The sequence below is a fragment of the Hippopotamus amphibius genome, chromosome 4, assembly GCF_030028045.1.
Source record: "Hippopotamus amphibius kiboko isolate mHipAmp2 chromosome 4, mHipAmp2.hap2, whole genome shotgun sequence".
NCBI classification, from domain to species: domain Eukaryota; kingdom Metazoa; phylum Chordata; class Mammalia; order Artiodactyla; family Hippopotamidae; genus Hippopotamus; species Hippopotamus amphibius.
This window is the reverse complement of record NC_080189.1, coordinates 24,135,649-24,163,557: the sequence shown is the minus strand read 5'-3', so window position 1 is coordinate 24,163,557 and position 27,909 is coordinate 24,135,649. Positions and strand designations below refer to the sequence as shown.

Below are 27,909 nucleotides of genomic sequence, written 5' to 3'. Positions count from 1 at the left end.
CACACACACAAGGAAACCTGAGGGCAGGCCCCGAGTTTACTGCTTCCGACTCAACACGGCTGGGGTCTTTGTGGGGCCCAGGCGCAGGCTCCCGGCGCCCCGGCACGGGGGGAGCTGCTCTCCAAGGGGAGACGTCCGGCCCGATGAGTCCTGGTCCGTGTCCCCCTGGCTCAGGGCGGCCCCTGGGGCTCCTGGCCGGGGCGGGGCAGAGCGCTGGGTGGCTGGTCCCCAATGAGGAGGACGGGGGGACAGGCCTCGGGGGAGATACAGTGGGCCTCGTGCTCCACCAGGCCTGCGGGGCACTGGCAGCCGGGGACACAGGGCCTCACGCAGTGGGCTGCCAGCTCCCGCGGGGGCACGTGCTGGTTGAAGCAGGTGCGGGGACACGGTGGGCCGCACTCATCAAAGACAAAGCCGCGGTCCAGGGCACAGCCCACCACTGCAGGGGGCGTGGGAGGCAGGGTCACTGTTTAGTCACCAGGTGCACCCCCCGTGACCCTCCCTCTACTACCCTGTCCAGACCCAAGCCCTCTGTGTCACCCCTTCCCCAACATGCACTGGAAGTTGCTCCCTCACCACAGAGCGTGGGGCCCCGCCAGGCAGGTGTCACCCCTGCATGGCGACAGTGGCTGGCATAGGCTTCCAGGGCATCACAGAGGCAGGCGTCCGCTGAGGAGCCGGGACCACAAGCACAGAGGTCATACACGCAGGCGGCAAAGAAGGGCTCTGGTGGCACCACCGCATGGCAGCGACTGAAGGGGGAGGACTTCAACACCCCACACCGGGCGTTGGCCTCACGCCTGGCACGGTACCCTGCTGCCCGGCACGGATCCACCTCACGGCCCTTGGAACAGGGCCGACCAGGTCCTGGCCCCTCTGGGACCTAGGTGGGGAAAGTGGCCTTGGTGTGACAGCATCCACTGGTCGCTGACCTTTGTGTGCTCTGTTCTCCAAAGCACTTATCCACCAAATAGTTTGTTTTAGCCTCATAAACCTCCCTACGAGAACAGCAAAGGAAGCATCGGCTACGTTTCCTTTGTCCCCATTTTACAGATGGACCAACCAAGGCCCAGAGCAGGTAAGTGACTTGTCTGAGATCACACAATCAGTGTGTGACAAAGCAGGGCTTGGGGGTTCAGATGATGAGACCTCTTTCAACAGGCCATACTGCTTCCCCCAGCACCACAACAGGCAAGAAGGCCTCAAACCTCCCTGAAAGCCCCAAAGCCCACCTTGGGTCCAAACTTCCCTTTCCACACCAGAGGGCTGCTCTGAGACTCATGTTCAACTGTGCCTCCCCCAGCCCCCACCAGGTTCTGTGCCACTCACCTGCCAGCTATTCCCAAAGGCAGCCTCAGTGGACAGGAGCAGCCCCTCAGGGCCCCGCAGATCATCCTGGGCAAAGCCATTGAAGTTGCCACAGAGCCCACACATCTGGCCCCGGTAGGAGCCAGGCACTCTCACCTCCACCCGGGACTGCCCATCCCACAGCACCTGGGCAGAGAGGCTGGAGCTGGAGACTGGGGAAAGGCAGGGGCCCCGGGAAGCCCAGGGCCCATCCTGGTGGTGTGTCAGCACACCCCCTGCTGTAGGGGAGGAGAATGGACAGGTGGAGACACCTCCTGGAAGGGAGGCTGCCCTGGCCAAGGCCGGGTAGGCACCTGCCATGTCAGCCCTGGACAAACTCAGAAGACGTGAAGAGCTGCCCACAGCGCCCTCAGGAGGGCACCTTCTCACGCCATCACCCCCGAACTGGACCCCCGCGTGAAATGCAACCCACTTCTAGAGGTTCACTCTCTCATGGGCATTCAGGCCTTACAGAGGAGGACGAAGCATAGTTAGAGTCTGCAGCATAAGTGTAGGAAATCCTTATGTTATGAATTTACAATATGCTTGTTGCTGGAGGCAGGGGAGTGAATGACTCTTTGACATGGGAATTGCAAGGAATTTCTGAAACCACTTAGGAGACAATAGTTGACATTGCCCGCTCTCCTAACCCTTCCCCCCATTTGACTGATGGGAAAGCTGAGGCCCAGAGAGAATTGGCTTAAGGTAATGGCCTAAGAGTCCCAGCGTGTTGGTAGCTGTCAAGATTGCACACCAGGCTCAGAACTCCTTTCGTCGCACGTGGAGGTGTCTAACCCTGATTCCTCTTCTCTCCTCAGAATCCAGCAGAACTCTCTCACCTCTGTGGCCTCATCTGACCTGGGAGGTAGCTGATCTCCCCACTCCCTCTACAGGTACAGACGCCTGAACAGGCCCGAGGCTCCCCTGCCCGCCACTGGCCCTGGCCGCACCTGGAGCCCCGGCTGGGCGTGTAGCATCACCGTGCGTCCCCGCAGCTCCACGTACAGCAGCGGTTCCTGCAGGAGGGGCAAAGCCACGGGGCGCCCGTCCACCTGGAGGAGAAGGGAGGAGGGAGGTGGAACGCTACCAGGACAGAGGAGAGGACAGCGCGGGACCAACCTTCCCTGGGTCCTTGGCTCCACTCACCGTGACCGCCCCGCCCTGCAGCAGCCTCACGGCCACGTCTCCCAGCAGCACGGTCACCTCCTGGGTCCAGGACACGCCGCTCCGGCCCCGGTCATCGTTGGTCACGTGCACGCTGCAGGGTGGGAGGCCCAGGTGCAGTGGTCAGCAGGGACAGGTGTAAGGGGGCAGAGAGGAGGCAGAGAGAGTCGCGCACCTGAAGTCCCCTCCATGGCAGTCCTTGGCCAGCACGTAGCTGCAGCTGCCCTGGAAGTGCAGCAGGCGGCCGTCGAAGGTGTGGTAATGAGGGTCTCCGAAGGCCATGCAGGAAGCGGGCCGGGGCAGGCAGCGGGGGCAGCAGCTGCCGGGACTCAGGGCGGGGGCCTCGTCCTGGCCTCCGCCCGAGACACGGTCAGACACGCCGCCCCCTCTGCGGTGCCCACGGTGAGCCTCCCAGAGGACTGAGGACGGCTCCCGAGGCGCCAGGGCTCCCGGGCTCCCGGGCTTCCTGCCGCGGGGTCAGGGCGCCACCTTGTGGCTGCTTCGGGAACTGCACGACCCGGGCAAGCCCAGCCTCCTCCTTCCCCGGTGCACCAGGAAGGTGGTGCCGCTTGCCCGCCCATCCCACCGCCCCACACCGCGGCACTCACGCGCCCGCAGGAGAGCGGCGGGCAGCGCTGGCTCTGGCAGCGCACGGTGCCGGCTACGCAGGAGCAGCTGGTGCAGGCGTCCACGGCCCAGCGCTCCCCGGAGACCACCTGCTGGCCCTGGTGCGCGCACGACTGGGCGGGAGCTGAGAGGACAGGAAGGGGCGAGGGTCCACTGCCCCTCCCTCACACTGGGTCTCGCTCCCACCTCCCCTCCACCCCTCATCGCCCTGGCCCGCACCTTGGCATCTCTCACAGCATCTGCCAGCCTCCCGCACCTTCGCCCAGCCCTGGGGGCAGGAGAGGGCCTGGCACTCCTCCGGGTGGCACTCCACGTGGCCCCTCTAAGGACAGGTGTCATTGCTCTAGGGACTTCCGGCAGGGTCTGGAGTCCCTGGCCTCACACTTTTGGAGACCTTCTGGATCAGGGACAGGGGCAGCATCCCCTTCTCTCTCTGCCCCTGCCCCACGGGAACACCCACGTCACCTTTTTCTGATTACCTCAAGGACCCATATTCTCTGGTCCAGTGACCTGAGGCTCCTCCCTCTAACCCTCTATGAAGTCCTGCACCCCCACCCTCCCACCCCCAGCTCACATGGCAGGTGCAAGTGATACAGGTGTTGCTGGGGTCCCGCCAGCTCTCTCCATCTGCCACTCTCCAGCCCGTGGCCTCCACCACACATTCTAAGGAGGAAGAAATGGGGATGGGGGAGCACTGTCATTCCGGCCGCATGAGTTCATCCTAAAGGCCCAGGGCAGGGCAGTGCCCACCCCATCCGAATAGCACCCTGGTGGTGTTGATTTCTTCAACCAGCACCATGGGGCCTACTAGCTGGCAGACGCTGCCCCGGTGCTCGGGATGTCCAGAGTGTCCTGGAAGCTGCAAGAGCCAAAGGTTGGAGCTTTCCTCTGGGCCGGCTGCCAGCTCAGCAGTGCGATGCTGCTCGTGGGCCTGGGGTCCCTGAGCCCCCCGGACAAGCCCCAGGCCAGGCCTTGAGAATCCAGGCTTCCTTCCCTGCCTCCCTCTACCTCATGGGTCCCTCCTTCACCCCCATGAACAGCCCTCCGTTGCTGCAAAAGAACAAAACCTGCATTTGGAGTGCACACCCCAGGTCGCCCACTTGGCCATGGAAGCCACCCGTCCTGTCCCCTCCTGGCTCAGGCCCTGAGGATGCAGAGCAAACTTGGGCACAAACCCTGGCACACGGCGCAGCAGCTCCCAGGGGGGGTATGGCGCTCCGACGGGGGACAGCTGAGCTCAGGACAGGCCCGGTGACTGCAGAGCCAAGTCAGGTCCTGTGGAAGGGCACAGGAACATCACGGGGAGAGAACAGCGGGGAGGGAGCAGGGCCTAAGTGGAATGTGACATTCGGGACAAGTGGGCGAATGTCATCGGGGGTGAGTGGGAAGCCCGGAGCTGCTGGAGGAGAGGAGTCACAGCCACAGCCCACAGAGGAGGAAGAAGAGGGCGTCTGGGGAGTCCCCAAGGCAGGAGGGCTCACCTGGCACTGGCAGCTGTAGCAGGGGTCTGGGGGGGCCAGCTCAGACCCCCGCAGGCGCTCGGTGCAGTGACTCAGCGCCTCTGTGAAGGCAAAAACGCAGTATGGGAGACGCCGGGGTGGGGCGGTGGAGCAGGGGACAAAAGCCCAGTTGATCCCACTCCCCCCCTTACTGTGTCCCCAGATTTCTTGGGCCCGGGGCATACTTAGAGCCCTAACACCTTGACTCCAGGAAAGAGAAATCCTTTTTTCAGCACAGAAAAGCTTGGACTTTTGAAAAGGAACTTTGCAAGGCTGCTAGGGTGGGAGATCTGGAAACAGACAAAGTGTGGCTTCCTTAGCCTCAGGCCTTCCTCAGCCTAAGGACCACAGGGCTGCCAGGCCTGCTCCCCCTCCCACTTCTGTTCACATTGTCTGGAAGGAAGCACGGTGAGCCAGGTACCCCATGTTCCAATCCTGGCTCCAGCTCCCAGTGCCTGTGCCATGTCAGGCAAATTAATCAACTTCTCTGAACCTCAATTTCCTCACCTGTAAATAAGGAACAATACCTCCTCACTGGGTAAGCGTGAGAATTATATGTGAGACTGTTTATTAAAAGCACCAAGGACAGGGTGTGGCATGCAGTAGGTGCTTAATAACTATTATGCCTTTTCTCTTTCCCTGCAGCACATCCTAGCAAGTGTTGGTAAGAATAGCTCTCCCCACTTCTGTGGCTGGGCGCCTCCCTGCCCCTCTGGTCCTAACATCCCTGCCCCCAAGAGGCCAGCAGCCAGCACAGCTGCGACCCTGCAGCGCCACCTGCTGGGCAAGATGCACCCGGCTTCGGCGTCAAGGGGTCCTGCTCGCTTCCAGTTTCCCCTTAGGGTAGCGCAGGTCTCAACCGCCAGGGCGTGGGCTTCCAGAACAGTCCACTGGACTCAGGAAAGGACCGGGGCTGGGAGCGTGGAGGAGAGCTGGCTGGCCCTTCCAGTGGCACTCTGCGGGGGGCAGCCCTGCCCTCTTTATCTCCCCCCCAGTCCGGGGACTCACGGGCACAGGTGGGGCAGCAGTGCTGGGGCCCAGGGGGCAGGAGCTGGCTGGCGGGGCAGCCCACCAGGCTGGGACACTGCCGCCGGCGACAGCGGAGGCTGGGAGTCCCCTCAGGCTGCAGCTGAACGAGAGAGCAGGGGGTGGGTCCCAGGCCATGTCCACCTTCATGTGACCTTTGACCCTTCTGCACTCTCATGCCATCCCCACCCCCCCCAATCCCACTGCCTCATCTCCTGACCTGTGATGTCATCTGCCTGCTGGAAACGCTTCCGTTGGCTCACCCTTACCTTTCAAATACAATCTCTCCAGTATGGCCCCAACCACTTCCCAGGTGTCTCCTCCCAAACTTCTACCCACAGCACCCTACGCTCCAGCCAGGAGGGCCTACACACTGCCTGCCCCTGGGGCCCGTGTCCAGCCCTAGACTTGCTGGCCCTGCTGCTCTTCACCCCAAGGCCCCGCCTCACTCCCTGGCCACAGGGACACACTCCTGTCTCTGACCCCACCGTGCCTGCTCCCCGCAGGGGCCAGGCCACCCCTCCACGGTGCCCTGCCCCTCAGCATCGCCCTCCCCTACCTCACAGATGCACACTTCACAGGGGTCTGCACCAGGCTGGAAGCTCTCCCCGGGCTCATACTTCCGACTCTCGTGCTCACAGTCTTGGTGGGGGGTGGGGGTAAGAGCAGAACAGAACCAGGGAGCTTTCAGGCTGTCAGCAATGCCAGAGAGAGGGGCTCCTCTGCCCCCTGGGCCCCCAGCCTCGGAGGCTGGAGTGTGTACGAGAACGGGGGCCACTTCTTCCTGCCCGCCCCCCAGCCCCAGGCTCCCAGTACCAGAGCATCGAGGGCAGCAGTCCCTGAGCCCCTGGCGGGGCCGGGCACAGGAGGTGACACACTGGATGCGGGCACAGGTGACGACACCCTCGTGACACACGCAGGAGGAGCAGGGGCTGTCGGGGGGCTCCCAGCTACTGCCTTCGGGGTGCTCCTCCCCATGAACCAGGCAGCCTGTGTCCGAGGCGGGCAGGGATGAGCTCTGAGCCTGGGTTCTGCACGTCTGCCCCTGACCCGTGCCCCTCGCCCTGGGTGGTCAGCAGGGCCTGTGGGTGCCAGGAGGGGTTTCTGCAGGGATGTAGTGGAAAGGTGTCCTGTGATGGATCACTGGGTCAGGGTGAGAACACCTGGGTTCTGATTCCATTCCTTGTCTGCTTGCTAGACCCAGGGCCAGGCAGCAGGCGCTGTCTGTTACAGCCCAGCACCAGCAACAGTACCCGCCTGTAGCAGAGGTGTAATAAATGCATGTGGGATGAATGAGGGGCTCCATCAGTAACCATGTGCCCACGCTAACTCAATCTCTCCAAGTCTCAGTCTTCTCATCTGTTAAGTGGGGATTTCACCTGTCCTGCCTACCTCTCAAGGCAAGGAGACCCGGATGGTTCCTATACCATGCTGGACAGTGTATGGGGTGAGGGCCCACACAGGCTAAGAAAGGCCCCCGTTCTAGAACCGGACGGCCTAGATGCAAATCTTGACTCTGCCATCTACTGGCTAAGTGACCAGAGGTAAGTGATGTTACTGCCCTGTACCTCAGTTTTCTCATCTGTAAAATGGGAAAAATGAATACTGATACCTACCTGATGAGATCATTGTGTGGATTAAATGAGGTATGTGCAAAGTGCTTAGCCCAGGGTCCAGCGCATGGTATATGCTCAATAAACATTAATCATCATTATTACCCTTACAAATGGGGTGTGGTTAGGCATGGGGCAGCTTTAAGGAGATTCCAGTAAGCACTTAGAAGGGGTGACGGTCTGGACAGGTCGGGGGCAGGGACGGGCAGGAAGAGCTGAAGGCGGGCGTGGTGAGAGCTCAAGGGCTGAGGTGTGGGGGGGGGACAGATGGCAGGACAAGGAGGTGGGAAGGCTGGAGGAGAGCTGAGGGGAGGGATGTGGGGCAGATGGAGGGACATGGGACCCAGGGATGGAAACAAGGGGGCCGCCCCACTGGCCGGGCGTACCTCTGCAGCGAGGGCAGCAGCTCCCCGGCTCTGTGACCTGGAGTGGGCAGGGCAGCGGTGGGCACTGCAGCCTCACGCAGCTGACCTGGCCAGCCTGCAGGAGATGCACACTCAGCGCCTTGCTCACCCAGGCAGGTGCCCAGCCCCCACCCCCTCTGCCATCGCCCTACCACACCTGACAGCGACACTTCTCACAGCTGCCTGCAGGCCCCTCAAACTCCTCCCCATCCTGGTGCTCCCGGCCCTGAGACAGGCAGCCTGTGGGTGACACGTTTCCTGGGCTGGGGGGACCGTGCCACCTTGCCCAGTCCAACCTCAGGTCTGCCAGAAAGGGACGGAGAAGGGGCAGGGAGGAGCACGGGGGGCCGGGGCCTGTGTGCTCACTGTGGCAAACAGGGCAGAAGCAGGGTCCTGGAGAGGGGTGGGGGCAGACAGCTGCAGGACATGGCTTCTTCTGGCAGTGCACGGACCCTTCCTGGGGGAGAGAGGGCACGCGGCCACTTCCCGACTCCCATGTCATCACACCCTCAAGCCAGGCTGCACATGACCCCGGTGACCTGCCAGGCCCAAATCCCCTCCCTCAGCCTGGAAGACCTGCACCCAATCCTGTCCTGATGGACGTCACAGGCAGAGTGTACCCCGGGAGGAGGAAACAACCTCTTTCTGGCCAGAGAGGACGATCAAGGGATGAAGGCTTCTCAAGCCTCCAGAAGGCCGCCTCACCTGACAGGTGCAGAGGGAGCACGTGGGGTCAAGTGGGTCAGGAAGGGTCTCTCCAGGGGCAGCAATGACCCCATGATAGAGGCATCCTGGCAGAGCGGGGAATGCAATGGTAGGGCCGCCATCAGTGGAGCCCTCCGCCGCCGTACACACACACACACACACACACACACACACACCCCAAAGCTTATTAGCTAAGAGTCAGAAAGGGAGAGGTGAGGGGCTGGGAAGGTGAGGGGCAGGAGGAAAGACCTCAGCCAGACCACGGTGGTGAGACTAGTGTGCATGCAGGGGGCGGGAGACTGAAGGTGGGAGCACAGACCACGGGCCAGTGTGGAAGGAAGATGTGAGGGGTGTGCACACAGAAAGTGAAGGGAGAGGTGGGCTGGGCTCAGGAGGGCGGGCTGAAGAAGCCAGGAGGGAAGGAACTCAAGGGCAGTGGGAGCCACTGAATGGCTTTGAGTCTGGTGACGTGATATTTGAGGAAGGCGGGGAGACAGCTGAAGAGCAGGAAGGTCTGACAGCACAGGGCGGTTATTTGGTGAGTGCAGCAGTCAGCATGACAGCAGGGATGGAGAGGAGGGCGCGAGGAAGCAGTGAGGAACCCAGGGGAAAGCCCAGGGTGTGGGCTTGCTGCACGGCTGTCCCGGGGAGGGGTGACAGTGACCAGATCAGGTGACTCGGGGCCAAGGAGGGGCTGGGGAGTCAGAAGGGGCAGTGGAGGGCAGGTCTACCCTGGCAGGTCGGGCAGCAGTGCCCAGACGGGGTGAGCGGGTGGCTGCAGCCCAGAGGCTCACAGGGTTGGCGGCCGCAGGTCACAAAACCTCCAAGGCAGGTACACAGATTGCAGGGCTCTTGGGGATCCAGGAACTCCTGGCTGCTCAGGTAGGACTCCCCTAAGTACTCACAGCCTTCAAGAGAGGACAGGGAGGGCAGTGGGAGGGTCAGAAATCAGGGAGGGGAGACCAGTCATCCAGCTCGGAGCCCAAGGCCTCAAAGCCCTGGTGGGGAGGGGAGGGCTCAGTCCTTACTGGTGGGCAAAGGGGTCTGGAGGGTGGGGGTTGGATTGACCAAAGGGCAAACTTTCTCCCCTTGGGCCTGCAGAGACGCTCCCTGTCCAGTCTATAGGGAAAACAGAATTTGGTCCAGGGCTTGTTTCGTATGGTAATAAATATTTCTGACCCACTCTAGGGAAGTAAAGATGACTGTAACCCCGCCCCCTGCCCCCCACCCCACAGTCCCCTGCCCCTCACCATCACAGGTGGGGCAGCAGTCGCCCCTGGCAGGAAAGGGGCACTGTGCGGGGGCACAGGTCCTGGGCTCGCAGCTGACACTGCCCTCCCAGCAGAGGCAGACGTGGCACCGGGCAGTGGGCGAAGGGAAGCGCTCCCCGCTGGCGAGCTCCTTCCCCTGGTACAGGCAGCCTGGGGGGCAGGCGAGCGGCTGGGGGGCCGTGGAAGCCGCGTACGAGTTGCACTCCCTCCCAGGCCCTGCGCACCGGGTGCGCACTGTTCCCCCTACTTTCTTCGTGAGAAGCCCGGCATGGGAGGGGCTGGCCAGGAGGAAGGGGGAAAAGGGGTTGGCGCGAAACGGGGACGCAGAGTAAGAGGGCGACCGCGAAGGCGAGGCTCTGGGGTGGAGTTGGAAGAAGGCGAAGGGGGCGCAGCCAGGCCGTTACCGTCACAGGAGGGGCAGCAGGGTCCCCGGCGCGGGTGGGCGCAGGGCGCGGGCGGGCAGGGCAGCCGCTGGCAGGACACGGAGCCGTCGAGGCAGAGGCAGCGGCGGCAGGGGTCGTGGGGCGGGGAGAAGTGCTCCTGGTGGCGGGCGGGGACCGCGCCCCCGGGCCGAGGGCAGCCAGAGCGCGTGGCTGCAGCCGGGGAGCAGAGCGAAGAGCCAGCGTCAGCGGGGCGCGGAGAGGCTGCGGAGGGGCCCCCGGAGAAGCGGCGGGAGCGCGGCTCCTACCCGGGCACCGCGGGCAGCACTCCCCTGGCTGCAGGACCGGCTCTGGACAGGGCGAGGGCGGGCAGCGGCGGGCCAGGCACTGCACGTTGCCGCCCTGCAGATGGAGCAGGCCGGGCCAAGTTAGTTGCAGCAGGTGGAGGAGAACTCCACCCCTTCCCACCCTCACCTCGGCCGACCTCTCCCGGTTTCCCCAAGTCCCCGCCTCCTCCTCTGGACTCTTCCTTCCCATCCCGGTGGCAGACTCACCAGACAGCGACACAGGCGACAGGGGTCAGAGGGGTGGGGGAAGTCTGCTCCACTGGGGTACTCTTTCCCACCAAAGGCACAGCCTGGGGGAGGGGGCAGCTGTGGGCCTGGGAGCGGCCCTTCTCGCCGCCCAGGACATGCTGCTCCCCCAGCCCTACATGCCTATAGCCATCCCGAGGGACCACCCCGCACCCCATCCACCTCACCATTGCAGTTGTTCTGGCAGCAGGGACCAGGCAGCGGGTGGGCACAGGAGGCCCTGCGGCAGGCCCGAGGTTGGCAGTGAGCATGGCCTTCCCGGCACTGGCATTCCTGGCAGGGGTCTCGGGGGTGGGAGAAGCTCTCGCCATCCATGAACACTTGTTGCTCCAGGATGCAGTCTGGGCAGTGGGGTGGGGGGTGGGCAGGAGTGGGGGTAGAGACTGACAGTGCAAGGAGCAGGCTGACAGTCCCTCCACCCTGGGGTCCAAGAGCCACTGCGCTAGTGCCACATGGAAGCCGTCCCCATGGCGGGGAGGAGAAGCAGGGGCTGTGTATGCAGGCAAGGATATCTCTCCGAGCACACACACACACGTGTGTGTGTTTATTTCCTTTACCTGCAGGCAGATGAAGGGGAAGAGCCGAAGGGCTCATGCGCGTACATGCCTATGTGTGCGATACACGCCCTGCACACTCTCCACGTGGGCGGGGGGCGGGGCTCACTGCATCCCAGCTCCCAGTCCCTCTCACAGAAAACGCGAACGTTTGTTGTATGAAGCAGTCTTACACAGGGGTAGGTATACGAGCAGATCTGAGTGGTGGGGGTATTGGACGAGCGAGTATACGGTAGGAGGGGAGGGTGGTGTAGTAACATGGAGGGACAAACAAACGTTCACTCTCTCTCCCACCTGTACCCTGTGAGTTCCAAGCTGTGTCACACTGAAAACAATCCAGAAGGCCATTGCTTTCTAAGGTATCTGTTGGGTCCACGGAGCCATGGAGTGGCGGGGTCAAGGGTCCCCTGGGCCAGACAGGTGCAGTGAGCACGTACCTGGGCACCTGGGGCAGCACTGGCCGGGTCCACTCTGGGGCCTGGCACAGGTCGTGGGAGGGCAGTTGACCAAGGAGCACATCACGGTCCCATCCTGGGAGCAGGAGAGGGGGCAATGGGGCCGGGCCCCAGGAGGGGCTCAGCAGGGTAGCGGCAAGTCTGGGGAGGTACCTCGCAGTGGCAGGTGTGGCAAGGGCTGTCTGCCTCTGTGAAGTTCTGCCCATTGGCGTACACTTGGCCGTGGTAGGTGCAGCTGTCACAGCTGGGGCAGCAGGCACCTGGGTAGAGCAGCTTGATCAGAGCCCAGCCGATCAGGGTGGGCTGGGCAAGGCAGGGGAAGAAAGCTAGAGATTGTGGTGGGGCACTCACCAGGGGGCTGGGTGGGGTGCTGGCAGGGGGCTGGCGAGCAGAGCAACGCTCTGCACACTGGCACCCCAGCTTGGCAGGAGCAGGTTGTGCAGGGCTGACCATCAGGCTCCCACTGGACCCCCTCAGCAAACTCCTCTTCACCAAGCACGCAGACTACAGCAAGGAGGGGGCTGTCACCATGGCAACCTGGACACCTCTACCCATCTCTGTCCTTCTTTCCCAGACCACAAGACCCTTCCCAGGACCCTGGCTTTGCCGTCCCCACAGCAGCCTCTAAACACACTCTGGAATGGCTGTGGACTTAGGAATACCCCCCTTGCTGTGAAGGAACACTGCTCCCTCTCCAGCCGCCAGAAGCAGCAGCCCTCAATACACACACCTGGGCAGAGCTGAGGACCAGAGTCAGGCAGGGTGCAGGGTGCACCCGGGCACTCCTGCTCCTCACAGGAGACGTCGCCGGCCTAGAAGGGAGGCTGGGTGAGTGGCCCTCAAGGGACAAGACAGATGCAGGGCATAAGATTGTGGGACTGCCTACCTGGCAGGAGCAGTGGACACAGCGGCCACTCTCTTGGAGTCTGAAGGTCTCCTGGTTCTGATACTGGTGTCCCTGGTACTCACAGCCTGGACAGGATGACAGAGGGACTCGGGGACAGGGCTGGAGGCTGAGGAGGAAGCCTCACAGCACCGGAGGCAGCCACCCCCCACCCTGATAAGGACAGCCACCCGTGTCCTCCAGGAGGCCCTGCCAGCCTCTCCGGCCCCCAGGTGCCCAGTGTGAGGCATGAGGCGAGGTAAGAACTCACCCTCCCCCGTGGGGACAGGGCTTAGGGTTAGAAAGGATTTCCCTTGTACGTTAGCTCAAGGGGTCTTCCTGTAGGTCCAGTGGAAGCAACCACCCCACCCCCAGACCCATAACCTCTCTTGGGCAGTGCCTACCCCTCCCCCGGCAGTGCCTTCCCCTCCCTGCCCCCCACCCCGCCATGACTCGGGCCCCCCACTCACTGTCACAGACTGGGCAGCACTTCCCAGGCATCCTGCCTGGGTGTCTGCAGGGCGTGGGTGGGCAGGGCACAGGCTCACACTGCACACTCCCGTTCTGCCAACAGGACCTGGTCAGCATGCGAGAGGCAGGCCCAGAAGCCAGGCCCTCCCTGCCGGGCAGCCACACTCACAACACAACGGCAGTGCGAGCAGGGGTCCCCAGAGCCCACGGGCTCCCCGCTGCGGTACTCTCGCCCGTTTAGGAAACAGCCTGTTGGGAAGAGGGTGCCTTAGACCCTCCTCAGGGCCCCATGCCATTCAGTGTCCTTGCCTCCGTGGGAGGCCCGAGCTGGGCCATCTATCAGCTTCCTGGGCCCCCCCAGGCTCCACCCTCTGACTCACCATCGCACACAGGGCAGCAGGTGCCTGGGAGGGGCCGGGCAGGGTATGGGCACAGGCTGGCACATTCTCGCTGGTGGCACCGGATGTGGCCCTCCTGGTAGCGGGCAGAGTGGGCAGAGGAAGGGGCCATCAGAGCCCAGCAAGTGGCAGAAACAGCTTTTGAGTCCCAGCTATCCTCTTATTAGATGTTGTTATGAGTATATGGTGTCCCCCTGCAAATTCTTATGTTGCAGTCCTAACCCCCTCAGAACGTGACCTTAATTGGAACTGGAGTCATAGCAGATGTAAGCACTTAAGCTGAGATGGGGTCATACTGGAGCGGGGTGGCCCCTGATCCAATGACTGGTGTCCTTATAAAAAGGGGGAATTTGGACACAGACACACACTCACACAGGGAGAGCAGCGTGTGAAGATGAAGGCGGAAGCCACGGGAAGCCAAGGATTGTCAGCCAACCACAGGAGCTGGGAGTCGGGCCCAGAACGGATGCTCCCCGACAGCCCTCGGAGGGAACCCACCCTGCCGACACCTCAGTCTTGGACTTCTGCCTCCAGAACCATGACAGAAACGATCTCTGTTGTTTAAGCCACTCTGCTTCGTTACAGCAACCCTAGAAACTAATACAGATGTATATAACCTAACATGTCACCTAAATTCTCTGTGCCTCAGTTTACTCCTCTGAAAACAAAGAGACAATAATAGACCTGTCCTCATAGGCTTGTTATGGAGATGAGATAAGTGCGTGGTGTGGCATCCATCTCTGGAAGCTGACCATTGACCAACAGTAGCTGCTGGGACTCGCCATGGTCTTTCCCAGACACACCCCGTCCCTGGAGTTCACACCTATACCTGGGCTCACTACCTCCAGCCCCCCTGTAAGTGTCTGGGCAGCTGCTGACTCTCCTCACGGGCGGGGATGGGGTGTGGAGGGTCAGTGTGAGTGGGGAGGGGGAGCACATGGTTGCCAAGGGTTTGGTTGCCCCATGGCCTTCAGAGTGGAGTCCTTAGTCCTTGGCAAGGTGCCAGGGAGCTCTGTGGCTGTGGCTTCAGCCCCCATGCACCACAGCCCTCCTTGGCGTGCACCTTGCCTGGACATTAGGGCTCTGTGTCCCCCCGACTCTCTCCCCCAGGCTTTGCCCTGACTCTTCCCTATACCTGATGTCTTAACCCATTCAGGCTACAGTAATAATATCCTATAGTCTAGGTGGCTTATAAACAACAAAAATTTAGTTCTCACAGTTTTGGAGGCTGGGGAGTCCAAAATCAAGGTGCTAGGAGTTTCAGTGTCTGGTGAGAGTCCTCTTCCTGGTTCATAGTTGGCTGTCTTCTTGCTGTGTCCCCACATGATAGAAGGGACGAGAGAGCTCTCTGGGGTCTCTTTTATATGGGCACTAATCCCATTAGTGAGGGCTCCACCCTCATGACCTAATCACCTCCCAAAAGCCCCACCTCTTAATACCATCACTTTGGGGGTTAGAATTTCAACATAGGAATTTGGGGTGGGGGGACACAAACATTCAGTCTATAGCACCATTTCTCCCTGCTCAAATCCTACTCACCTGTTAAGACCTAAGTAAACACCACCCCCCCCCCCCGCCATGAAGATTTTCTAGATCTGTGCTGCCCAACAGAAATATAACACAAACCACATATGTCATTTAAAATTTTCTAGTTGTCAAATTTCAAAAAGCAAAAAGAAACAGGTGGAACTAAATGTTAAGATTATATTCCACTCAAACCAATATATCCAAAAAGTTATTTCAACATGTAATCAGCATGACGTGTTAATGAGCTATTTTACAATCCTTTCTTTCGCATTGTCTTTGAAATCCAGTGTACACTGCACATGTAGAGCCCATCGCAAACCAGACAGCCACATTTCAAGGGCTCAGTGTCCACATTTAGGGGCTCCTGATCAGACAGCAGAGTTCTAGACACCTCAGGTCAATTGTGTTTCTCCCGCCCTGGAGCTTGTGCCGCCTGTCACATCCTGCCCAGCCTCACTCCTCCCGTAACCTGAAGCTCCTCGAGTTTGGACACGCTGCCTACCTACTGTGCTCAGAACCGGACATACATATGGAGGGAAAGACCCCTTCCCCACCCTCAGGGTTATGTCTCCTCCATCCCTGTCTCCTTATAGTGCTTTATGGGATGTGTTCAGTGGAATGAAGGCATGAATCTGGCAGGCTTGGGGTCAGGGACGGGGGCGCAGCCCAGGAGCAGCACTGGGGCTCACCAGACACCGGCAGATCCGGCAGGGGTCCCCAGGCGTGGTCCACTCTTGGCCATGCTCCCAGTGAGAACCACCTTCTGTGCAGCCTTGGGCTGGGGGGAGATGGGCAGAGGGAGCTTTCGCCTGACCCCCCTCCTTCCCAGGCCCACTGAGGGCTCTCCTCTGAGCCTAAATCAGACCAGATCCTGCCTCTGCCTGGACCCTTGGCCCCAGCCTCCCAGCACCCTAGGCAGGGTAAAGCCCGAGCTCCTTAGCTGGCCCTTTCGGGCCTTCCAGGGCCAGCATGGCCAGGCCCATCGGTCTCTGGCCCCTCCCCGCCTCTCAGTGTAAGCTTTGGGTATTCCTGCCTGCCTGCATCTTCCCAGCTAACACACACCCACCTCACACTAAGTGTCAGTCCCAAGCTGCCCTCTCTTCCTGGAATGCCCTCTGCTGTGTTCCGCCCTTCACCTAGCTAACTGCTCGTCAGCTTTGAGGTTCGCTTCCTACACGCCACTTCCAGGATGCTTTCCCTTCTCTGCCCAGGCTGGATTCGGTCTCCTGCCTCTGAGTTTCCATAGTATCTGTGCAGAATCTAATCCTGCCTTTGCTGCGCTACTGGCGTGTGACTCAGTGTCACCCTCTAGTGGTCTGCCTTGACGGCCCACCCTGTGTCTTCTGTGCACAGAGCAGGCAGTGTCAACGTTTATTCATGTATATAATATCATTATCCACATCTTACAAATGGGGAACTGAGGCACGGAGTAACGCCGTCAGAGGCACACAACCACTAAGTGACGAGGGCAGCATCTGAGCTCAGGCTTTCCAGCTCTGCAGCAGGCGTGGCCAGGCATGTCTCCCCCACTGACAGAACCCCCAGGTCAGAGGCCAGCAGAGTGGGCTCTGGGTTGGAGAAATGGCATAACAGTGCCACCTGGAGCTCCACCAGGGAAGGGACAGGGCTCTCACCTTGGCAGGTCGGGCAGCAGTGCCCAGGCCTCTGGACTGGCTCAGGGCAGGGGATGGGTGGGCACTTCATGGGCACACAGCGAACCAGGCTCCTCTGCAATGCACCCACAGTTGTACTGCCTCCGGGTCTGGCTCCCAGAGAGAGTAGGGTGGGCCACAGGGTGGGGATGGAGGGAGAATCTCTCTGGCACCAGGCCTCAGAAGGTATGTGAAGGGCTGAAAGAGTGGGAGGTGTGGCCCAGGGCAGGTGGGGGTGTCCCAGGAGGAGCAGGGCCTGGACAAAACTGTGGGGGACTCACCAGGCAGGAGCATTGGAGACAAGGGTTGGAGCTGGACAGGAAGTTGGCCCCCTCCTCATAAAGCTGCCCCTCATACTCACAGCCTGGGGAGGGTTGCCAGGATGATGGGCTGGTCAGCAGAGAGCAGGGTGGCTGGACATCACCCAAGGGAAGGCATGACCCCAAGTAGGTAGGGAACCCTCTGGGGCTGAGGGGATGGTGGGCAGGGCGGGGAGGAGGTCACCTGGCCGGCAGATGGGGCAGCACTCCCCAGGTGGGGTGTAGCTCTCCAGGCAGTTGAGCTCTGAGCATGAGGGCCCTTGGCACCGCACGGTCCCTGCCTGCGGGGCAGACACTCAGCCCTCCTTCCTTCTCCACTGCCCAAGCCGAGCTACTCTGCTGGCCTAGCAGGCCTAGCAGGCTCCAGGCCTCAATGTCGGGGTGGCAGCAGCAGCCCTGCCTGGCCCCCAGATTGGGCAGCAGGGACGTAAGTGGTGGCTGGGGCCAGGCTCTGATTCCCTTACCTGGCAGGTACAGATGACACAGGGCTCCAGTTGCCACGTTTCCCCATCCCTCTGGCCTCCAGGGCAGCCTGCAAAACCAGGGTCAGGACCCCAAGTAAGAAACTCAGAGAACTGGGGAAAAGCACCACCGACAAGGGCGCCACGTCAAAGGGGCGCCATTCAGGTGATCAGAGATTTGTGTATTTACTGCAACTTTCCAGCAGATGGCAGTACAGTGTCTGACTCATACAATCAGCAGATTTCCGTTACTTTACAGCACATGGAAACATTGAGGAAAGGATGCCTTTTTTTTTTTAATTTCTCCGAAGACATCACACGTGGTAGCAATGGCCCCAAGGCACCACGTGTCCTACAAGCTCGTGTGTGTGTGTGTGTGTGTGTGTGTGTGTGTGTTTGTGCGCACGTCTTTTCTTTGAGATCCAACAACTCCCAAGACTTTACTCCTTACCTCTGGCCAAGACTCTCAGGCTACAATTCCAAACCTCCACCAGTCCCTAAGCCCCTGTCCCTCCTTTCAAACTACCAGCTGCTATTCTTCCTGGGGTAGGGCTGCCAGATAAAATATAGCACACCCAGTTAAATGTGAATTTCAGAGGAACAACACATAATATTTTAGTATAAGTATGGCAAAGAGTGCATGGGACATACATATCCTTAAAAATATGTTATTTAGCTAAAATTCAAATTTAAGAGGGCATCCTATATTTTTATTTGAGAAACCTGGAAACTTTATCTTCCTGACCATGAGCTAGTAACACTTCCCAGCAGAGTCACTGCCTCCACTTCCTCCCAGCTCTCTTCATGTCACTGCCACCATAGTGCCAAACTAGGCCTTCCTAGTTTCCCAAGCTTGGAGTTCACTACTCCGTGGGATCCAACCACGTTCTTTAGAAACATCCCTCCTTCTGCAGCCTGCTGCCATCTCTGGCTCCATGCCTAGGCGACGCTGTAATAGCCCCCTAACTGGTCTCTCTGCATCTAGCCCAGATGAATATTCCTCAAACACCTCTTTGGACAGGCCACACGCTGGCTCTTCAGCCTTCAGTGGTTCCCCACTGCCCACAGAAGGAAGTCCAAACTGCAAGGCCTACAGCAGTCTCTTGCCACTGGCCTTCCCAGACTGACTTCCTGCAACACAGCTCTCCCCACTCTGTTTGTATGCCCAGAGGACCCTCCAGGATGGCCCCTCCTTCTGATGAAACCCCACTTTCCCCTGAAGATCCAGCTCGGATGACCCGTGTCTGTAGAGCCCCCCTTGACGGCCTAGTCTGGGTGGGCGTCCCCTGCCTTCCCGCCCTCTCCTCGGACAACTAACCGCGTACGACCTTTCTCCACCTCCTCTTAATCTGTTCGTTGGCTCCTAAATCTTGTATTATACTAGTTATATACATTTATCTTCTCACTCGATTAGAAGCCCCCTGAGAAAAGGAAAAAGATCACACAGAGACTTCGGCTCCGTCCCAGGCCAGAGGCAGCATTTGCTGACTGGGCTTCGTTTCTGAACTCCCCCAGCCACTGCCAGAGCGGGTGGGCAGGCACCCTCTGGGCAGGTGGCAGGCCAGGCTCTGGGGACCCCGGAACAAGAGTAGGAGGTGGGGCTGGGGCTGGCAGGAGGCTGACCAGGCTCACAGCGCGGGCAGCATGCCCCCGGCTCCAGGCAGGGTCCTCTCGGGCACGGCTCCTGAGTGCAGGTTATAGCTGCTTCCTGTGGGGAGCAGGCATCAGAAGCCTGGAGAACAGAGCCTCCAGAGCCGAAACCTCACCCCAGGCGGGGACCCACCAGAGGGGCAGGGGGCTGCGTCGGCTCAGAATACATGGGCTACCCTTGGCCCAAGGGCAGAAAAGAGACATCCTTCCCCCACCCCCATCACCTCCTGCCACTCTCGACCCTCAGAAACCACCTCCTCCAGGTACTAGCAAATTCCCCAGAGCGAAAAGATCCTAGGAAAGGAACCAAGGGCTTCCTCCATGGAGGGGTGAGGAAGGAAAGGCCGGAAATAGGCGGATGTGGAGCCCAGTGAGGGAGCAGAAGCAGGTCGATGACAGGGAGAGATGGATGAGTAGGGACACTGGGGTTCCACAAGGAGGGGGCAGGTATAGGAAGACAAGAACCCCACTGTGTGCGTGGGGCATGAGCTCAAGAAAGCAGAACTATTGGGAATCAGCTGAAGGCTGCCAACGGCAAGGCATGGTGGGCTGGGCAGGTAGACCCCACTTCTAAACCATCAGCACACCAGGCTGCCGCGACAGGTCGCTGAGGCGAGGCAGACAGGTGAGGGGGACAGGTGTGGGATATCCAGGGGGCTCACAGGAACTCACCAGACAGCGGCAGGTGGTGCAGGCGTCTGCGGCGAAGGTCTCCCCATTGCCATAGGCCTGACCATTGTGGCTGCAGCCTAAGGAGGAGGTGGTGCTGTCCCTCAGGCACTCAGGGCCAGCTCCAGGCCCTGAGGTGGCGGCAGGGGGCAGAGAGATGGCACTCACCACCGCAGTGGGACAGGCCGGGCTTGGGGACACAGCGTGCAGCCCCGTCCTGGCAGACGCAGGCTGTGCAGGCGTCAGGCTCCCAACGAGCCCCCTCGGGCCAGCCCCGGCCCAGCCCCCAGCACTGGGGAGGAGCTGGGTGGCATTCACAGGATTCCAGCCGCCTCACCCTCCCCTGCAAGTCTTTGTTCTGGGGAGAGAGGAGGGGGTAGGAAGCACTGGTTCAGATTCCCTCACCATCTCCCACAGATTGGTGGGGTGTGAAAGCCAAGGCAGGAGGAGAAGGAAACTTGACAGCTCCAGAGCAGAGGTGGGTCCCCCTCTGGGCAGCGTCCACCTCAAACAGTCCCAGTTCTCATGGCCTGGGGTTTGGACTCCCAGGGGAGCCCAGTCCTCTTCTTTAGACGGAAGGGGACCCAGTCCCCACGACCCAACAGTTAAAGACCTTCATCCATCCAAAATCTTTCCTGATGATGCTCCATAATGTTTGCCAAATACATGAAAGAACATGAAAATCTGAGTGACAAACAAATACCCGTAGGGTCTTCACGTGCATGAAGGAACTGATGCTAAGAGCTGTGCAGATAAGAATTTTTCTATGTGCATTTAAAACAAAACTCTATTTCAGGCTCCCACAGGTCCTCCTTCTCTCCTTTCCTCCCACTACATGAGGCCTGCCCTACCCCCCACACACCCACCGCCTCCAGTGGTACCTGTTCTCTGAGCTCCGTGACCTCAGCCTCCAGCCTTCCCAGCCACTCCTCCAGGGGGCGCCACCGCTCCTGGGTGGCCCCAGCAGGGGCTGAGGAGTGGGCCTGAGCCTGCAGCTGGTAGTTGTGGATGTCCGCACGCCCTCGGGGCTCCGGGACGGCCCCCCCTGAAGGCACAAGAATCCAGGGAGGGCCTATGGGTGAGGGGCTAGCAAGTCCTCCTGGGTTTGTCCTCCCAATGACGGCCATCCTGAGCCCCCCCTCCTCCACCTGCCGCCCACCATCCAGAGATGGTCTGTGAAGGGGCTGCGGTGAAAGCATGGGAGGAGGCGGAGGAGGGAGACCTGAGTGGAGAAAACTGACCCAGATCAGCTTTCCCAAGTAGTAAGAACCTCAGGCAGGTACAAGGCCCAGGGCCCCCGCCTCACTGGGAGCCAGGGAAGGATCTAGACCAGGGCCTCCTCCTTTGAGCCTGCCCTGGCAGGTCATCCATCCTCACTCAGGCCAAGGACCTGGCCAGGGGCAGCTGATATGTCCTGCTGGGGGGCCCACAAGCCAGCACAGGCTGAAGTGCAGGAGAGGGAGACAGATGAAAGGTGAGGCTGCTTTCAGGTACCTGGGGGTCTGGGAGCAAACCCCGCCCTCCACCTACTCATCTTCACCTTCAGAAAGGGCACCACTTCTGTGTGCAGGGAGGGGCCCCTCTTCCCCCTGCTGCCACTCCCAAGCCTTGCCCCTGTTTTCCAGGACTGTGGCAGAGGGGCCTGGGGACCCACACTGGGCACGGGGGGCTCCAGAAAGGGGGACTTGGCTGCGTGTCTTTTTTTTTTCTTTAAGTTTATTGAATTTGTTACAATATTGCTTCTGTTTTATGTTTTGGTTTTTTGGCCTCGAGGCATGTAAATTCTTATCTCTCCGACCAGGGATTGAAACTGCACCCCTTGCATTGGAAGGCGAAGTCTCAACCACTGGACCTCCAGGAAAGTCCCTTGGCTGCATTTCTTGAAGGGTCTGGGGGAGGTTCTGCCAGGTCCACGGCTAGCTTTCAAGGCACCATGAGAATGAAGACAGCCTGTCCCAGGTTCTAGATGATACTGGGTCCCAGGAGGGGTGCCTCTGAGTTCAGGCCTGGGGTTGGGGACGGCCACTGTCACCTCACTTTGATCCCTCTCCTGCAGTCAGGAAAATAAAGGCTGTGGGGAGATTGTCTGACTCCAGGCATTGGTTCCCACAAACATCATCTCTCCTCCCAGGAGAGGTGGGCAGGGCCGCAGAGGCTCTGGAGCGGGAGGTGAGTGAAGAGGAGGAAGTGGAGGAGGGTCTTTGCACAGAGGCAGCTCGTTTGTGAGGCTGGGCCTGGGGGTGGCTAAAGAGTTTCTCTCAGACACTAGTCCTGTGACTCAGGGAAACAGTGTCGCTCACTCCCCAGCTCCACACTGCCTCCACCAAACGGGGCTGGAGATTCTCGTCCAAAACCCAAACTGTCTTCTTTTGTCCAAAGCTGCTTTGTCCTGAGTTCCTTGGCTTGGTTAATGCCATGCCCACTCACTGAGAAGTCTGGGGCTCAGCTTCCCTCTTCTGTGTCCCTCCCAAAGCCCGTAAGTCTCTGGTCTCACCCAGTCATCCCCCAACCCATTCCCACCCCCACCCCCCGCCCCCCAGCTCCTCTCCTCTCTCCTCTGCCTCCACTCAGGAGGCTGAAGAGTCCCTGCCTCCACCTGCTCCTCTTCTCCTGCCACAACCTTTCCAAATCACACATCTGAAGTTTCCTAGTAGTAAGTCCACATGTGACCTTTCCCAAGCGCCATTCACCTTGGGTAGGGTGTCATCCCTGGGAGTAGCTCTCCACTGCGGTGTGACCCCTGGAGCTAGCTTCCTTCCCAGCCTCTTGAAGGGCGGCCAAGGGTAAGGTCCCAGTATCTTAAACCTTCCACCCCAGCTCGACACCCCACTCCCCATGATTCCCCTTTTCAGACCACTCCCTCCAGGCCTGCTTAAGCAGGCACAGGAAGGGGGCTGGGGAGAAGCTGGGGGCTCTCTGGGACTCTCAGGGAAAACGGGGCCGGTCCTTCGCCTGGAGAGACCAGAAAGAGCTCCTGATGGTTGCACAAAGCCTGACTGCTCCCCATGGAACTGTCCTCAGCTCCCCTCCCTTCCCCCCGGCACAGTCCCTGCCCTGACCCCTCAATTCCTGCCTGTCCGTCTGGACGAAAGCCAGACCCAGAGACTCAAAGTCAGCTCCCATGGCAGGCCTTCTTTTTTTTCCCCTTTCTCAAGACAAATAATTAACTTCAGACTCGCAGATTCCAGGGCAGATGCTTCCCCCACTGCTGCCTCCAGGAATTCCTCCCGCGGCCAGAGCAGGAAGCCCCCTCCTGCACCCAGACCCCAGGACCCCATGTCACAGCCTCCAAGCTGCCCGCAGCATGCTGGCTCCTCCACTGGTGGGCGCGGAGGACTCAGGCTGGCCAGGGAGGCGCACTCACCCCAAGGCAGGGCCCAGGGAGGCAGCCCCCCGCCCCAGCCGTTCCCTCAGGCTGGGCTGAGCAAGAGGTCCCGCCTGGCTGCCCCCAAACCCTCAGTGCCCCGACTTACCTCTACCGATCCCCGGGGCCAGCACCAGGCCCGCGTGCTGCAGGACGAGGGCCAGCAGAGCGGCCGCGGCCCTGGCCATGCTCGCTGCCTCACTGCCTTCGGTCTTGGCTCCGCAGGCGCTGGGAGAGGCGGGGTGGGGACACATCAGGCCGCCTCCCACCCAGCCTTTGTTCAGGGAGGGCTTCTGGTGTCTGTCATCCCGCCCCGTGGCGCCTGCCTCCCTGATGGGCGCTTCGACCCCAGGCCCGGCCCCATCCTGACCCCAGGCTTAGCTCAGAGGTGCAGGAGAGCCCGGGGAAAGCAGGAAGCTGGGAGGGGGTGGGGGCGACTTCTCCCGCATATGCTGCAGGAGCAGGCTCTAAAAAACCCCACCCATTCATCACGCTCCAGCTCTGGGACAGCTGGTCTCCCTGCGCCTTGGGTTACTCTGTCACCCTGGGGTTCCCTTCCTCACCTTTTATAGGAGAAGCAACGTGAGCCGGGTTCAAATCCCTGCTCAGCCAATTCCAGGTGCCCTTAGGCCTCTAATGTCTCTGTGCCTCCGTTTCCCTGTTTGTAAACTAGGGATCACAGTAGCTACTTTATAGACTTGCAGTGAGGATTAAGTGAGATGATGTAGATAAAGAACTTGGTCAGGTAGTGCTTGGCACAGACTACGTGCTCAGTAAATAAATAAAAACAAGAGGTGCTGCTCCAGGTCTCCAATGTCAAGGGCTCCTTGTTTCCTCTCTCCGCGTCTGCATTTCTTTCTGGGACTTCACTCTCCATCCCTATCACCCTCACAGCCCCAGGCTTGGACCCAAATGCCAGGGCTTCCTTCGCTGGCTTGTCCCAGCCCATTTTCCAGCTCTTGGGCTCTGGCGTGGCCTGGGGGGTGAGTCGAAGCAGGGGGCAGGGCTGGGCCCTGGGCTCGGCAGGCGAAGGGGGCCGAAGGGAGGAAGTGAGAGCAGCCGGTCACTTGGGCCGCAAGGCTGGGAAACTCCTCAGGGCAGCTGGGAAGCAGGGGAGGTGGGGATGCAGGCAAAGGGAGATGGAGGGTGGAGCCATGAATCCCGCCAGAGCAGTCTCCCTCCCTGTCAGAAAGCCAGCAAATCAGAGCCACCCTGCCCCCCACCCCCACCCCACAGCCCAGGACGGGGATAAAGATCCCTCCAGCCCACTCTGCAAGGACCTTAAGGGAAAGCAGTGCCTCTCCCCAGGAGTGTGGGCCCCTAATAGGCCCCGAGCAGTTGGCAGCAGGGTGCGGGGAGGCTGTGAGCCAATGCTGAGATCTGGCCTGGGGCTAGGCTCACAGGCGCAGAGAGGAAAGCCAGGGCCGCCAGCTGGAAAAGGAGCAAGGACACTGCAGCTCTGTTCCCACCAGGGAGGAAAATGGTGCCTCTTAGAGGGCAGGTCCCCCGGGAGGTTGGGTGGAGGACTGGCTAAGAGCAGACTCTGGTGAGGGCTACCAGGTTAAATCCTGAGTCTTTCTGCTGTGTGACCTCAGGCAAGTCATTTAACTTTCAGTGGCTAAGTTTTCTTCTCTGTGACCTGTGGCTCTAACAGCACCCACCTCACAGAATGTTCGTGAGGGTTAGTAAATTAAGGGCTGGAAAGAACACTCAGCACAGGGCAGGGCACATAGGCATTCGCTCTTGTTACTTCTCTTATGGGATCTCTAACCATCACCCCAGCCACGTGGGTGAGGGTGCCTTTATTCCCATTGTACAGATGAGGAATCTGAGAAGTCAGGTGAGCTGCTCAAAGTCACGCTGGGAGTAAACCACAGAGCCTGGATTCAATGTCGGGTCCTTGGGGCCCCAGGGCCACACTCCATATATCACCAGGAGCCCAAGTCCCCCAGTCATCCCTGGTCACCCCAGCTCCCAGCTGCTCACTGCTCTGCCCTCACCCTTGCCCTCCCACCGTGCTCCTGTCAGAGCACCTGAGTATCACTGCAGGACATCCCAGCCCTTGGGTGACTGCATTCGCTTCAAATTCATGGCCACAAACCTCAACAGGCATGCAAGACTGCTAGAAATTCCATGATGATTCCCTGGTAAATCCAATCTCCTGCTCCCCGAGAAGAGTACTTCATACCTTCTCCTTCCTTCCTAAACGTTTCAGTGGCTCTGCCCTTACCCCCTGTATGATTTGGGAAAGTTATTGAACTTTTCTAAGCCTCAGGTTCCTCCCCTGTGACGTGGGGATAATAATAGTACCCCGTCCTGATTGTTGTAAGGATTATCTTAGCCTGGATTCCCTGAAAGCAGAGCCTGAGACAAAGGCTTACATGGAAGTTTATTTTGGAATATGGTCCCAGGGAGCAGGAGTGAGGGGTGGGAATAATGGAAAGCCGATACAAGACTGCCTTATGGAGGAGCTGGTCACTTGGTACGGGCATCTGTGTGCCCAGTTCCTCAGGGCACAGAAAGGGGCTTGGCCAGAGAGTGGAAGCACTTACCCATTGACATCAGTGTCCCATTGGTGGCAGGTGGCCCTGCAGGGCATTAGCTGCTCCCAGTCAGGCGTGAATGAGGGCTCACGTGGGCTCCCAAGGTGTCCAGCACCACGCGACAGGGAAGCTCCGAAGCAAGATGGGAGAGATTTGCAGCCAGGGCCTGAGGCGAGACGCTGCCGGGATGCAGCTGTGCGGAGCTGCCCACAGCCTGCGGAGAACTGGAATAAGGTGCAGCTGAGAAAATTGACATGCGCGGTGCCCTACGCATGAGACAAAGCATATAAAAACCTTTTCACAGTGCCTGGCACATCTTAAGCACCCAAAATACATTATTATTTTTCTTGTCCTCATCATCTCCTGCTGAGGCCCAACCTGAAAAGCCAGTATTAACATGTTTTATCTGCAACAGAAGATACAGAAGCTTCTGGAAAACTCACTCTATGAAATGAAAACCCAGGGCCCTGAAGAAAGAGTGTTATTTGGAGAGGCAGTTGAGTTTCCACTGTGACTGATCACTGTGAGCCTCTTTGTTGCCAGGTATCGACACAGATACAGGACTACAGGGATGAACACATTGGGAACAGCGATGGCCAGAACGCCCCGGGCCAGGCCAAGGGAAGGGGAATTCCTGGCAGAGTGGCTCCTGGCAGAAGGAGGGGCGTGAGCACATGACCACAGGTGCACTTAAATGTCAGGCTTGGAATACGGAGCTCACATTTCTCTGCTGGGCTAGTGGAACCAGATGCGGCCATCCTCACCAACACCCAGTGCCTTCTTTAGAACAGGAATGTTCTGGCTAGAGAAAGAAGGCGTAACTCAGGCTCAGCCTTGAGTGCTTATTTGACAGGATGTCCCCATGTGTGGAGGGGTGTTTGGGACCCAGCGGGGTACTTGGGCACAGTAGTGTTTGTGGCTATGGAGGGCAGCAGAAGGGCTCTAGGGTTTAAGAGTCCGTACTTCCTGAGTTCAAATCCTCCTCCACCACTGACTGTCTGGGCTGGTTGATCTCCATTCCTATCCCTTCCATTCATTCCCCCTCTCCACCCCCTACAGACTGCATCACCCTGGCTTTCATGCCCTCTGGCTTCCTGTGGGTCAGCCAGTGGGAGGCACAGACAGGGCCTGAAGGGCAGGAGAGGAGAGCGGTTGGGGTATCTCTTCCTGGCCTCCTCCTGCTCATCACAGCTCCCATGGGACCACTATTCCTTCCCCTGATCCTCTCAGCCCAGGGGGTGGCAATGGCTCCCTGCTATTGTTAGTTCCTGGCCTTCAACATCCCTGGTGATTCTCTTAACCATGTCTGCAGGTCTGTAAATGGTCCCTTCTCTAAGTTTTCTTTAGCTAAACCCTTTTGAGGGGAATTCTCTTTTCTCCTGGGCCCTTAGACAATACGCTAACTTCACCACATGGTCTACTAAGTTACTCTACCTACCTAAGCCAAAATCTTTCATCTTTGAAAGGAAGTCATAATTGCTACTGTAGCTTGAGAGAGTTCAATGAGGCAACGAACACGTGATGTGTGCCTGACGTATGTGCAGTGCCTGGTACACAGAAGATCCCAACATAAGTTACTTTCTGTTCCTTCCTTCCTTCAGGTTGTACTGTCAATGGCAGCAGGTTGGTTTTCCCTCTGGATTTGGTGGCTGGAAGCAAAAGGTTGCTGTAAGGAGAGAGGAAGAGAAGGGATTAATAAGTGATTAAATTTTGTGCCTAATTTAATACCTTGCAAGTCACACCGGTTGTAACAAATGAAATAAGCTTCCACAAAAGTATAAAGGCAAAGCTCATCATTATACCTGCTCCAGCCCTTCCTTGCCCATCACTCCCACCTGATGTGACCAATGGTAACAAGGTCTGTTCTTCCACACTCTTCACCTGGCCCATACAACCGCGTGCAAGCATGTGCGCACCACATGATGTCATTTGGACGTGGTATTTGCACACAGCCTGTGCAGGGTCCCAGTCCCCATCCCCACCTGCCCCTGCGAGTCACCAACTTGCCCCCGAGTCACCTCTCTCAGTGGCTCCTGTCTCTACCTCCTTATTCCCCTAGGACCCTCTCTCCCCACTCACAACATCATGTTCCCCGCAGGCAAAGGTTACCCCAGCTGACCGGCTGAGCAGCTGCAGGGCAGGGGACGTGCTGTTTATCACAGATCTGAGACTCTAATTCCACAGCTGTATCCCACAGCCAGCAACCCCTCCCCCCAGCTCAGAATAACCAGGCCACCAGCCCCTTCCGGGGAGGACTTCCTTTGCCCCTTCAAATGCCTGCAGGGGTCCACCTCACTGTGTTCTGGGGACTGTGCCAAGCTGCAGCATGCCTA

At 59.4% G+C, this 27,909-nt stretch overlaps 1 protein-coding gene across 1 annotated transcript; it reads right to left on the bottom strand.

The window, feature by feature from the left end:
• Positions 1 to 45: 45 nt before the first annotated feature.
• Positions 46 to 27,663, bottom strand: KCP (kielin cysteine rich BMP regulator). The gene is made up of 43 exons (XM_057732550.1): positions 27,656 to 27,663; positions 27,171 to 27,242; positions 20,551 to 20,716; positions 19,838 to 20,027; positions 19,673 to 19,749; positions 18,974 to 19,058; positions 17,354 to 17,421; positions 17,074 to 17,170; positions 16,851 to 16,933; positions 16,552 to 16,645; positions 15,607 to 15,695; positions 13,373 to 13,466; positions 13,162 to 13,241; positions 12,992 to 13,085; positions 12,525 to 12,610; positions 12,369 to 12,450; positions 11,990 to 12,142; positions 11,792 to 11,898; positions 11,621 to 11,714; positions 10,797 to 10,970; positions 10,591 to 10,673; positions 10,345 to 10,438; positions 10,061 to 10,249; positions 9,636 to 9,806; positions 9,117 to 9,293; positions 8,386 to 8,471; positions 8,047 to 8,137; positions 7,838 to 7,920; positions 7,663 to 7,756; positions 6,480 to 6,653; positions 6,223 to 6,305; positions 5,646 to 5,766; positions 4,620 to 4,699; positions 4,314 to 4,413; positions 3,713 to 3,801; positions 3,358 to 3,460; positions 3,120 to 3,262; positions 2,687 to 2,859; positions 2,494 to 2,605; positions 2,298 to 2,399; positions 1,330 to 1,494; positions 577 to 883; positions 46 to 439 (listed from the first exon to the last, which is right to left on the bottom strand). The coding sequence occupies exons 1-43, from the start codon at positions 27,661 to 27,663 to the stop codon at positions 171 to 173; spliced, it is 5,082 nt and encodes a 1,693-aa protein (XP_057588533.1). The 3' UTR covers positions 46 to 170.
• Positions 27,664 to 27,909: the final 246 nt, after the last annotated feature.

What these genes read in the sequence shown, in the direction of transcription:
- KCP (XM_057732550.1), bottom strand. An exon ending in CTGCCCGCGCTGTGAGCCTG is followed by an intron (nt 17,422 to 18,973) that starts GTCAGCCTCCTG and finishes CTGGTTTTGCAG; the next exon opens with GCTGCCCTGGAGGCCAGAGG. An exon ending in CTGCTGCCCCACCTGTGCCC is followed by an intron (nt 4,700 to 5,645) that starts GTGAGTCCCCGG and finishes TTGCCTTCACAG; the next exon opens with AGGCGCTGAGTCACTGCACC.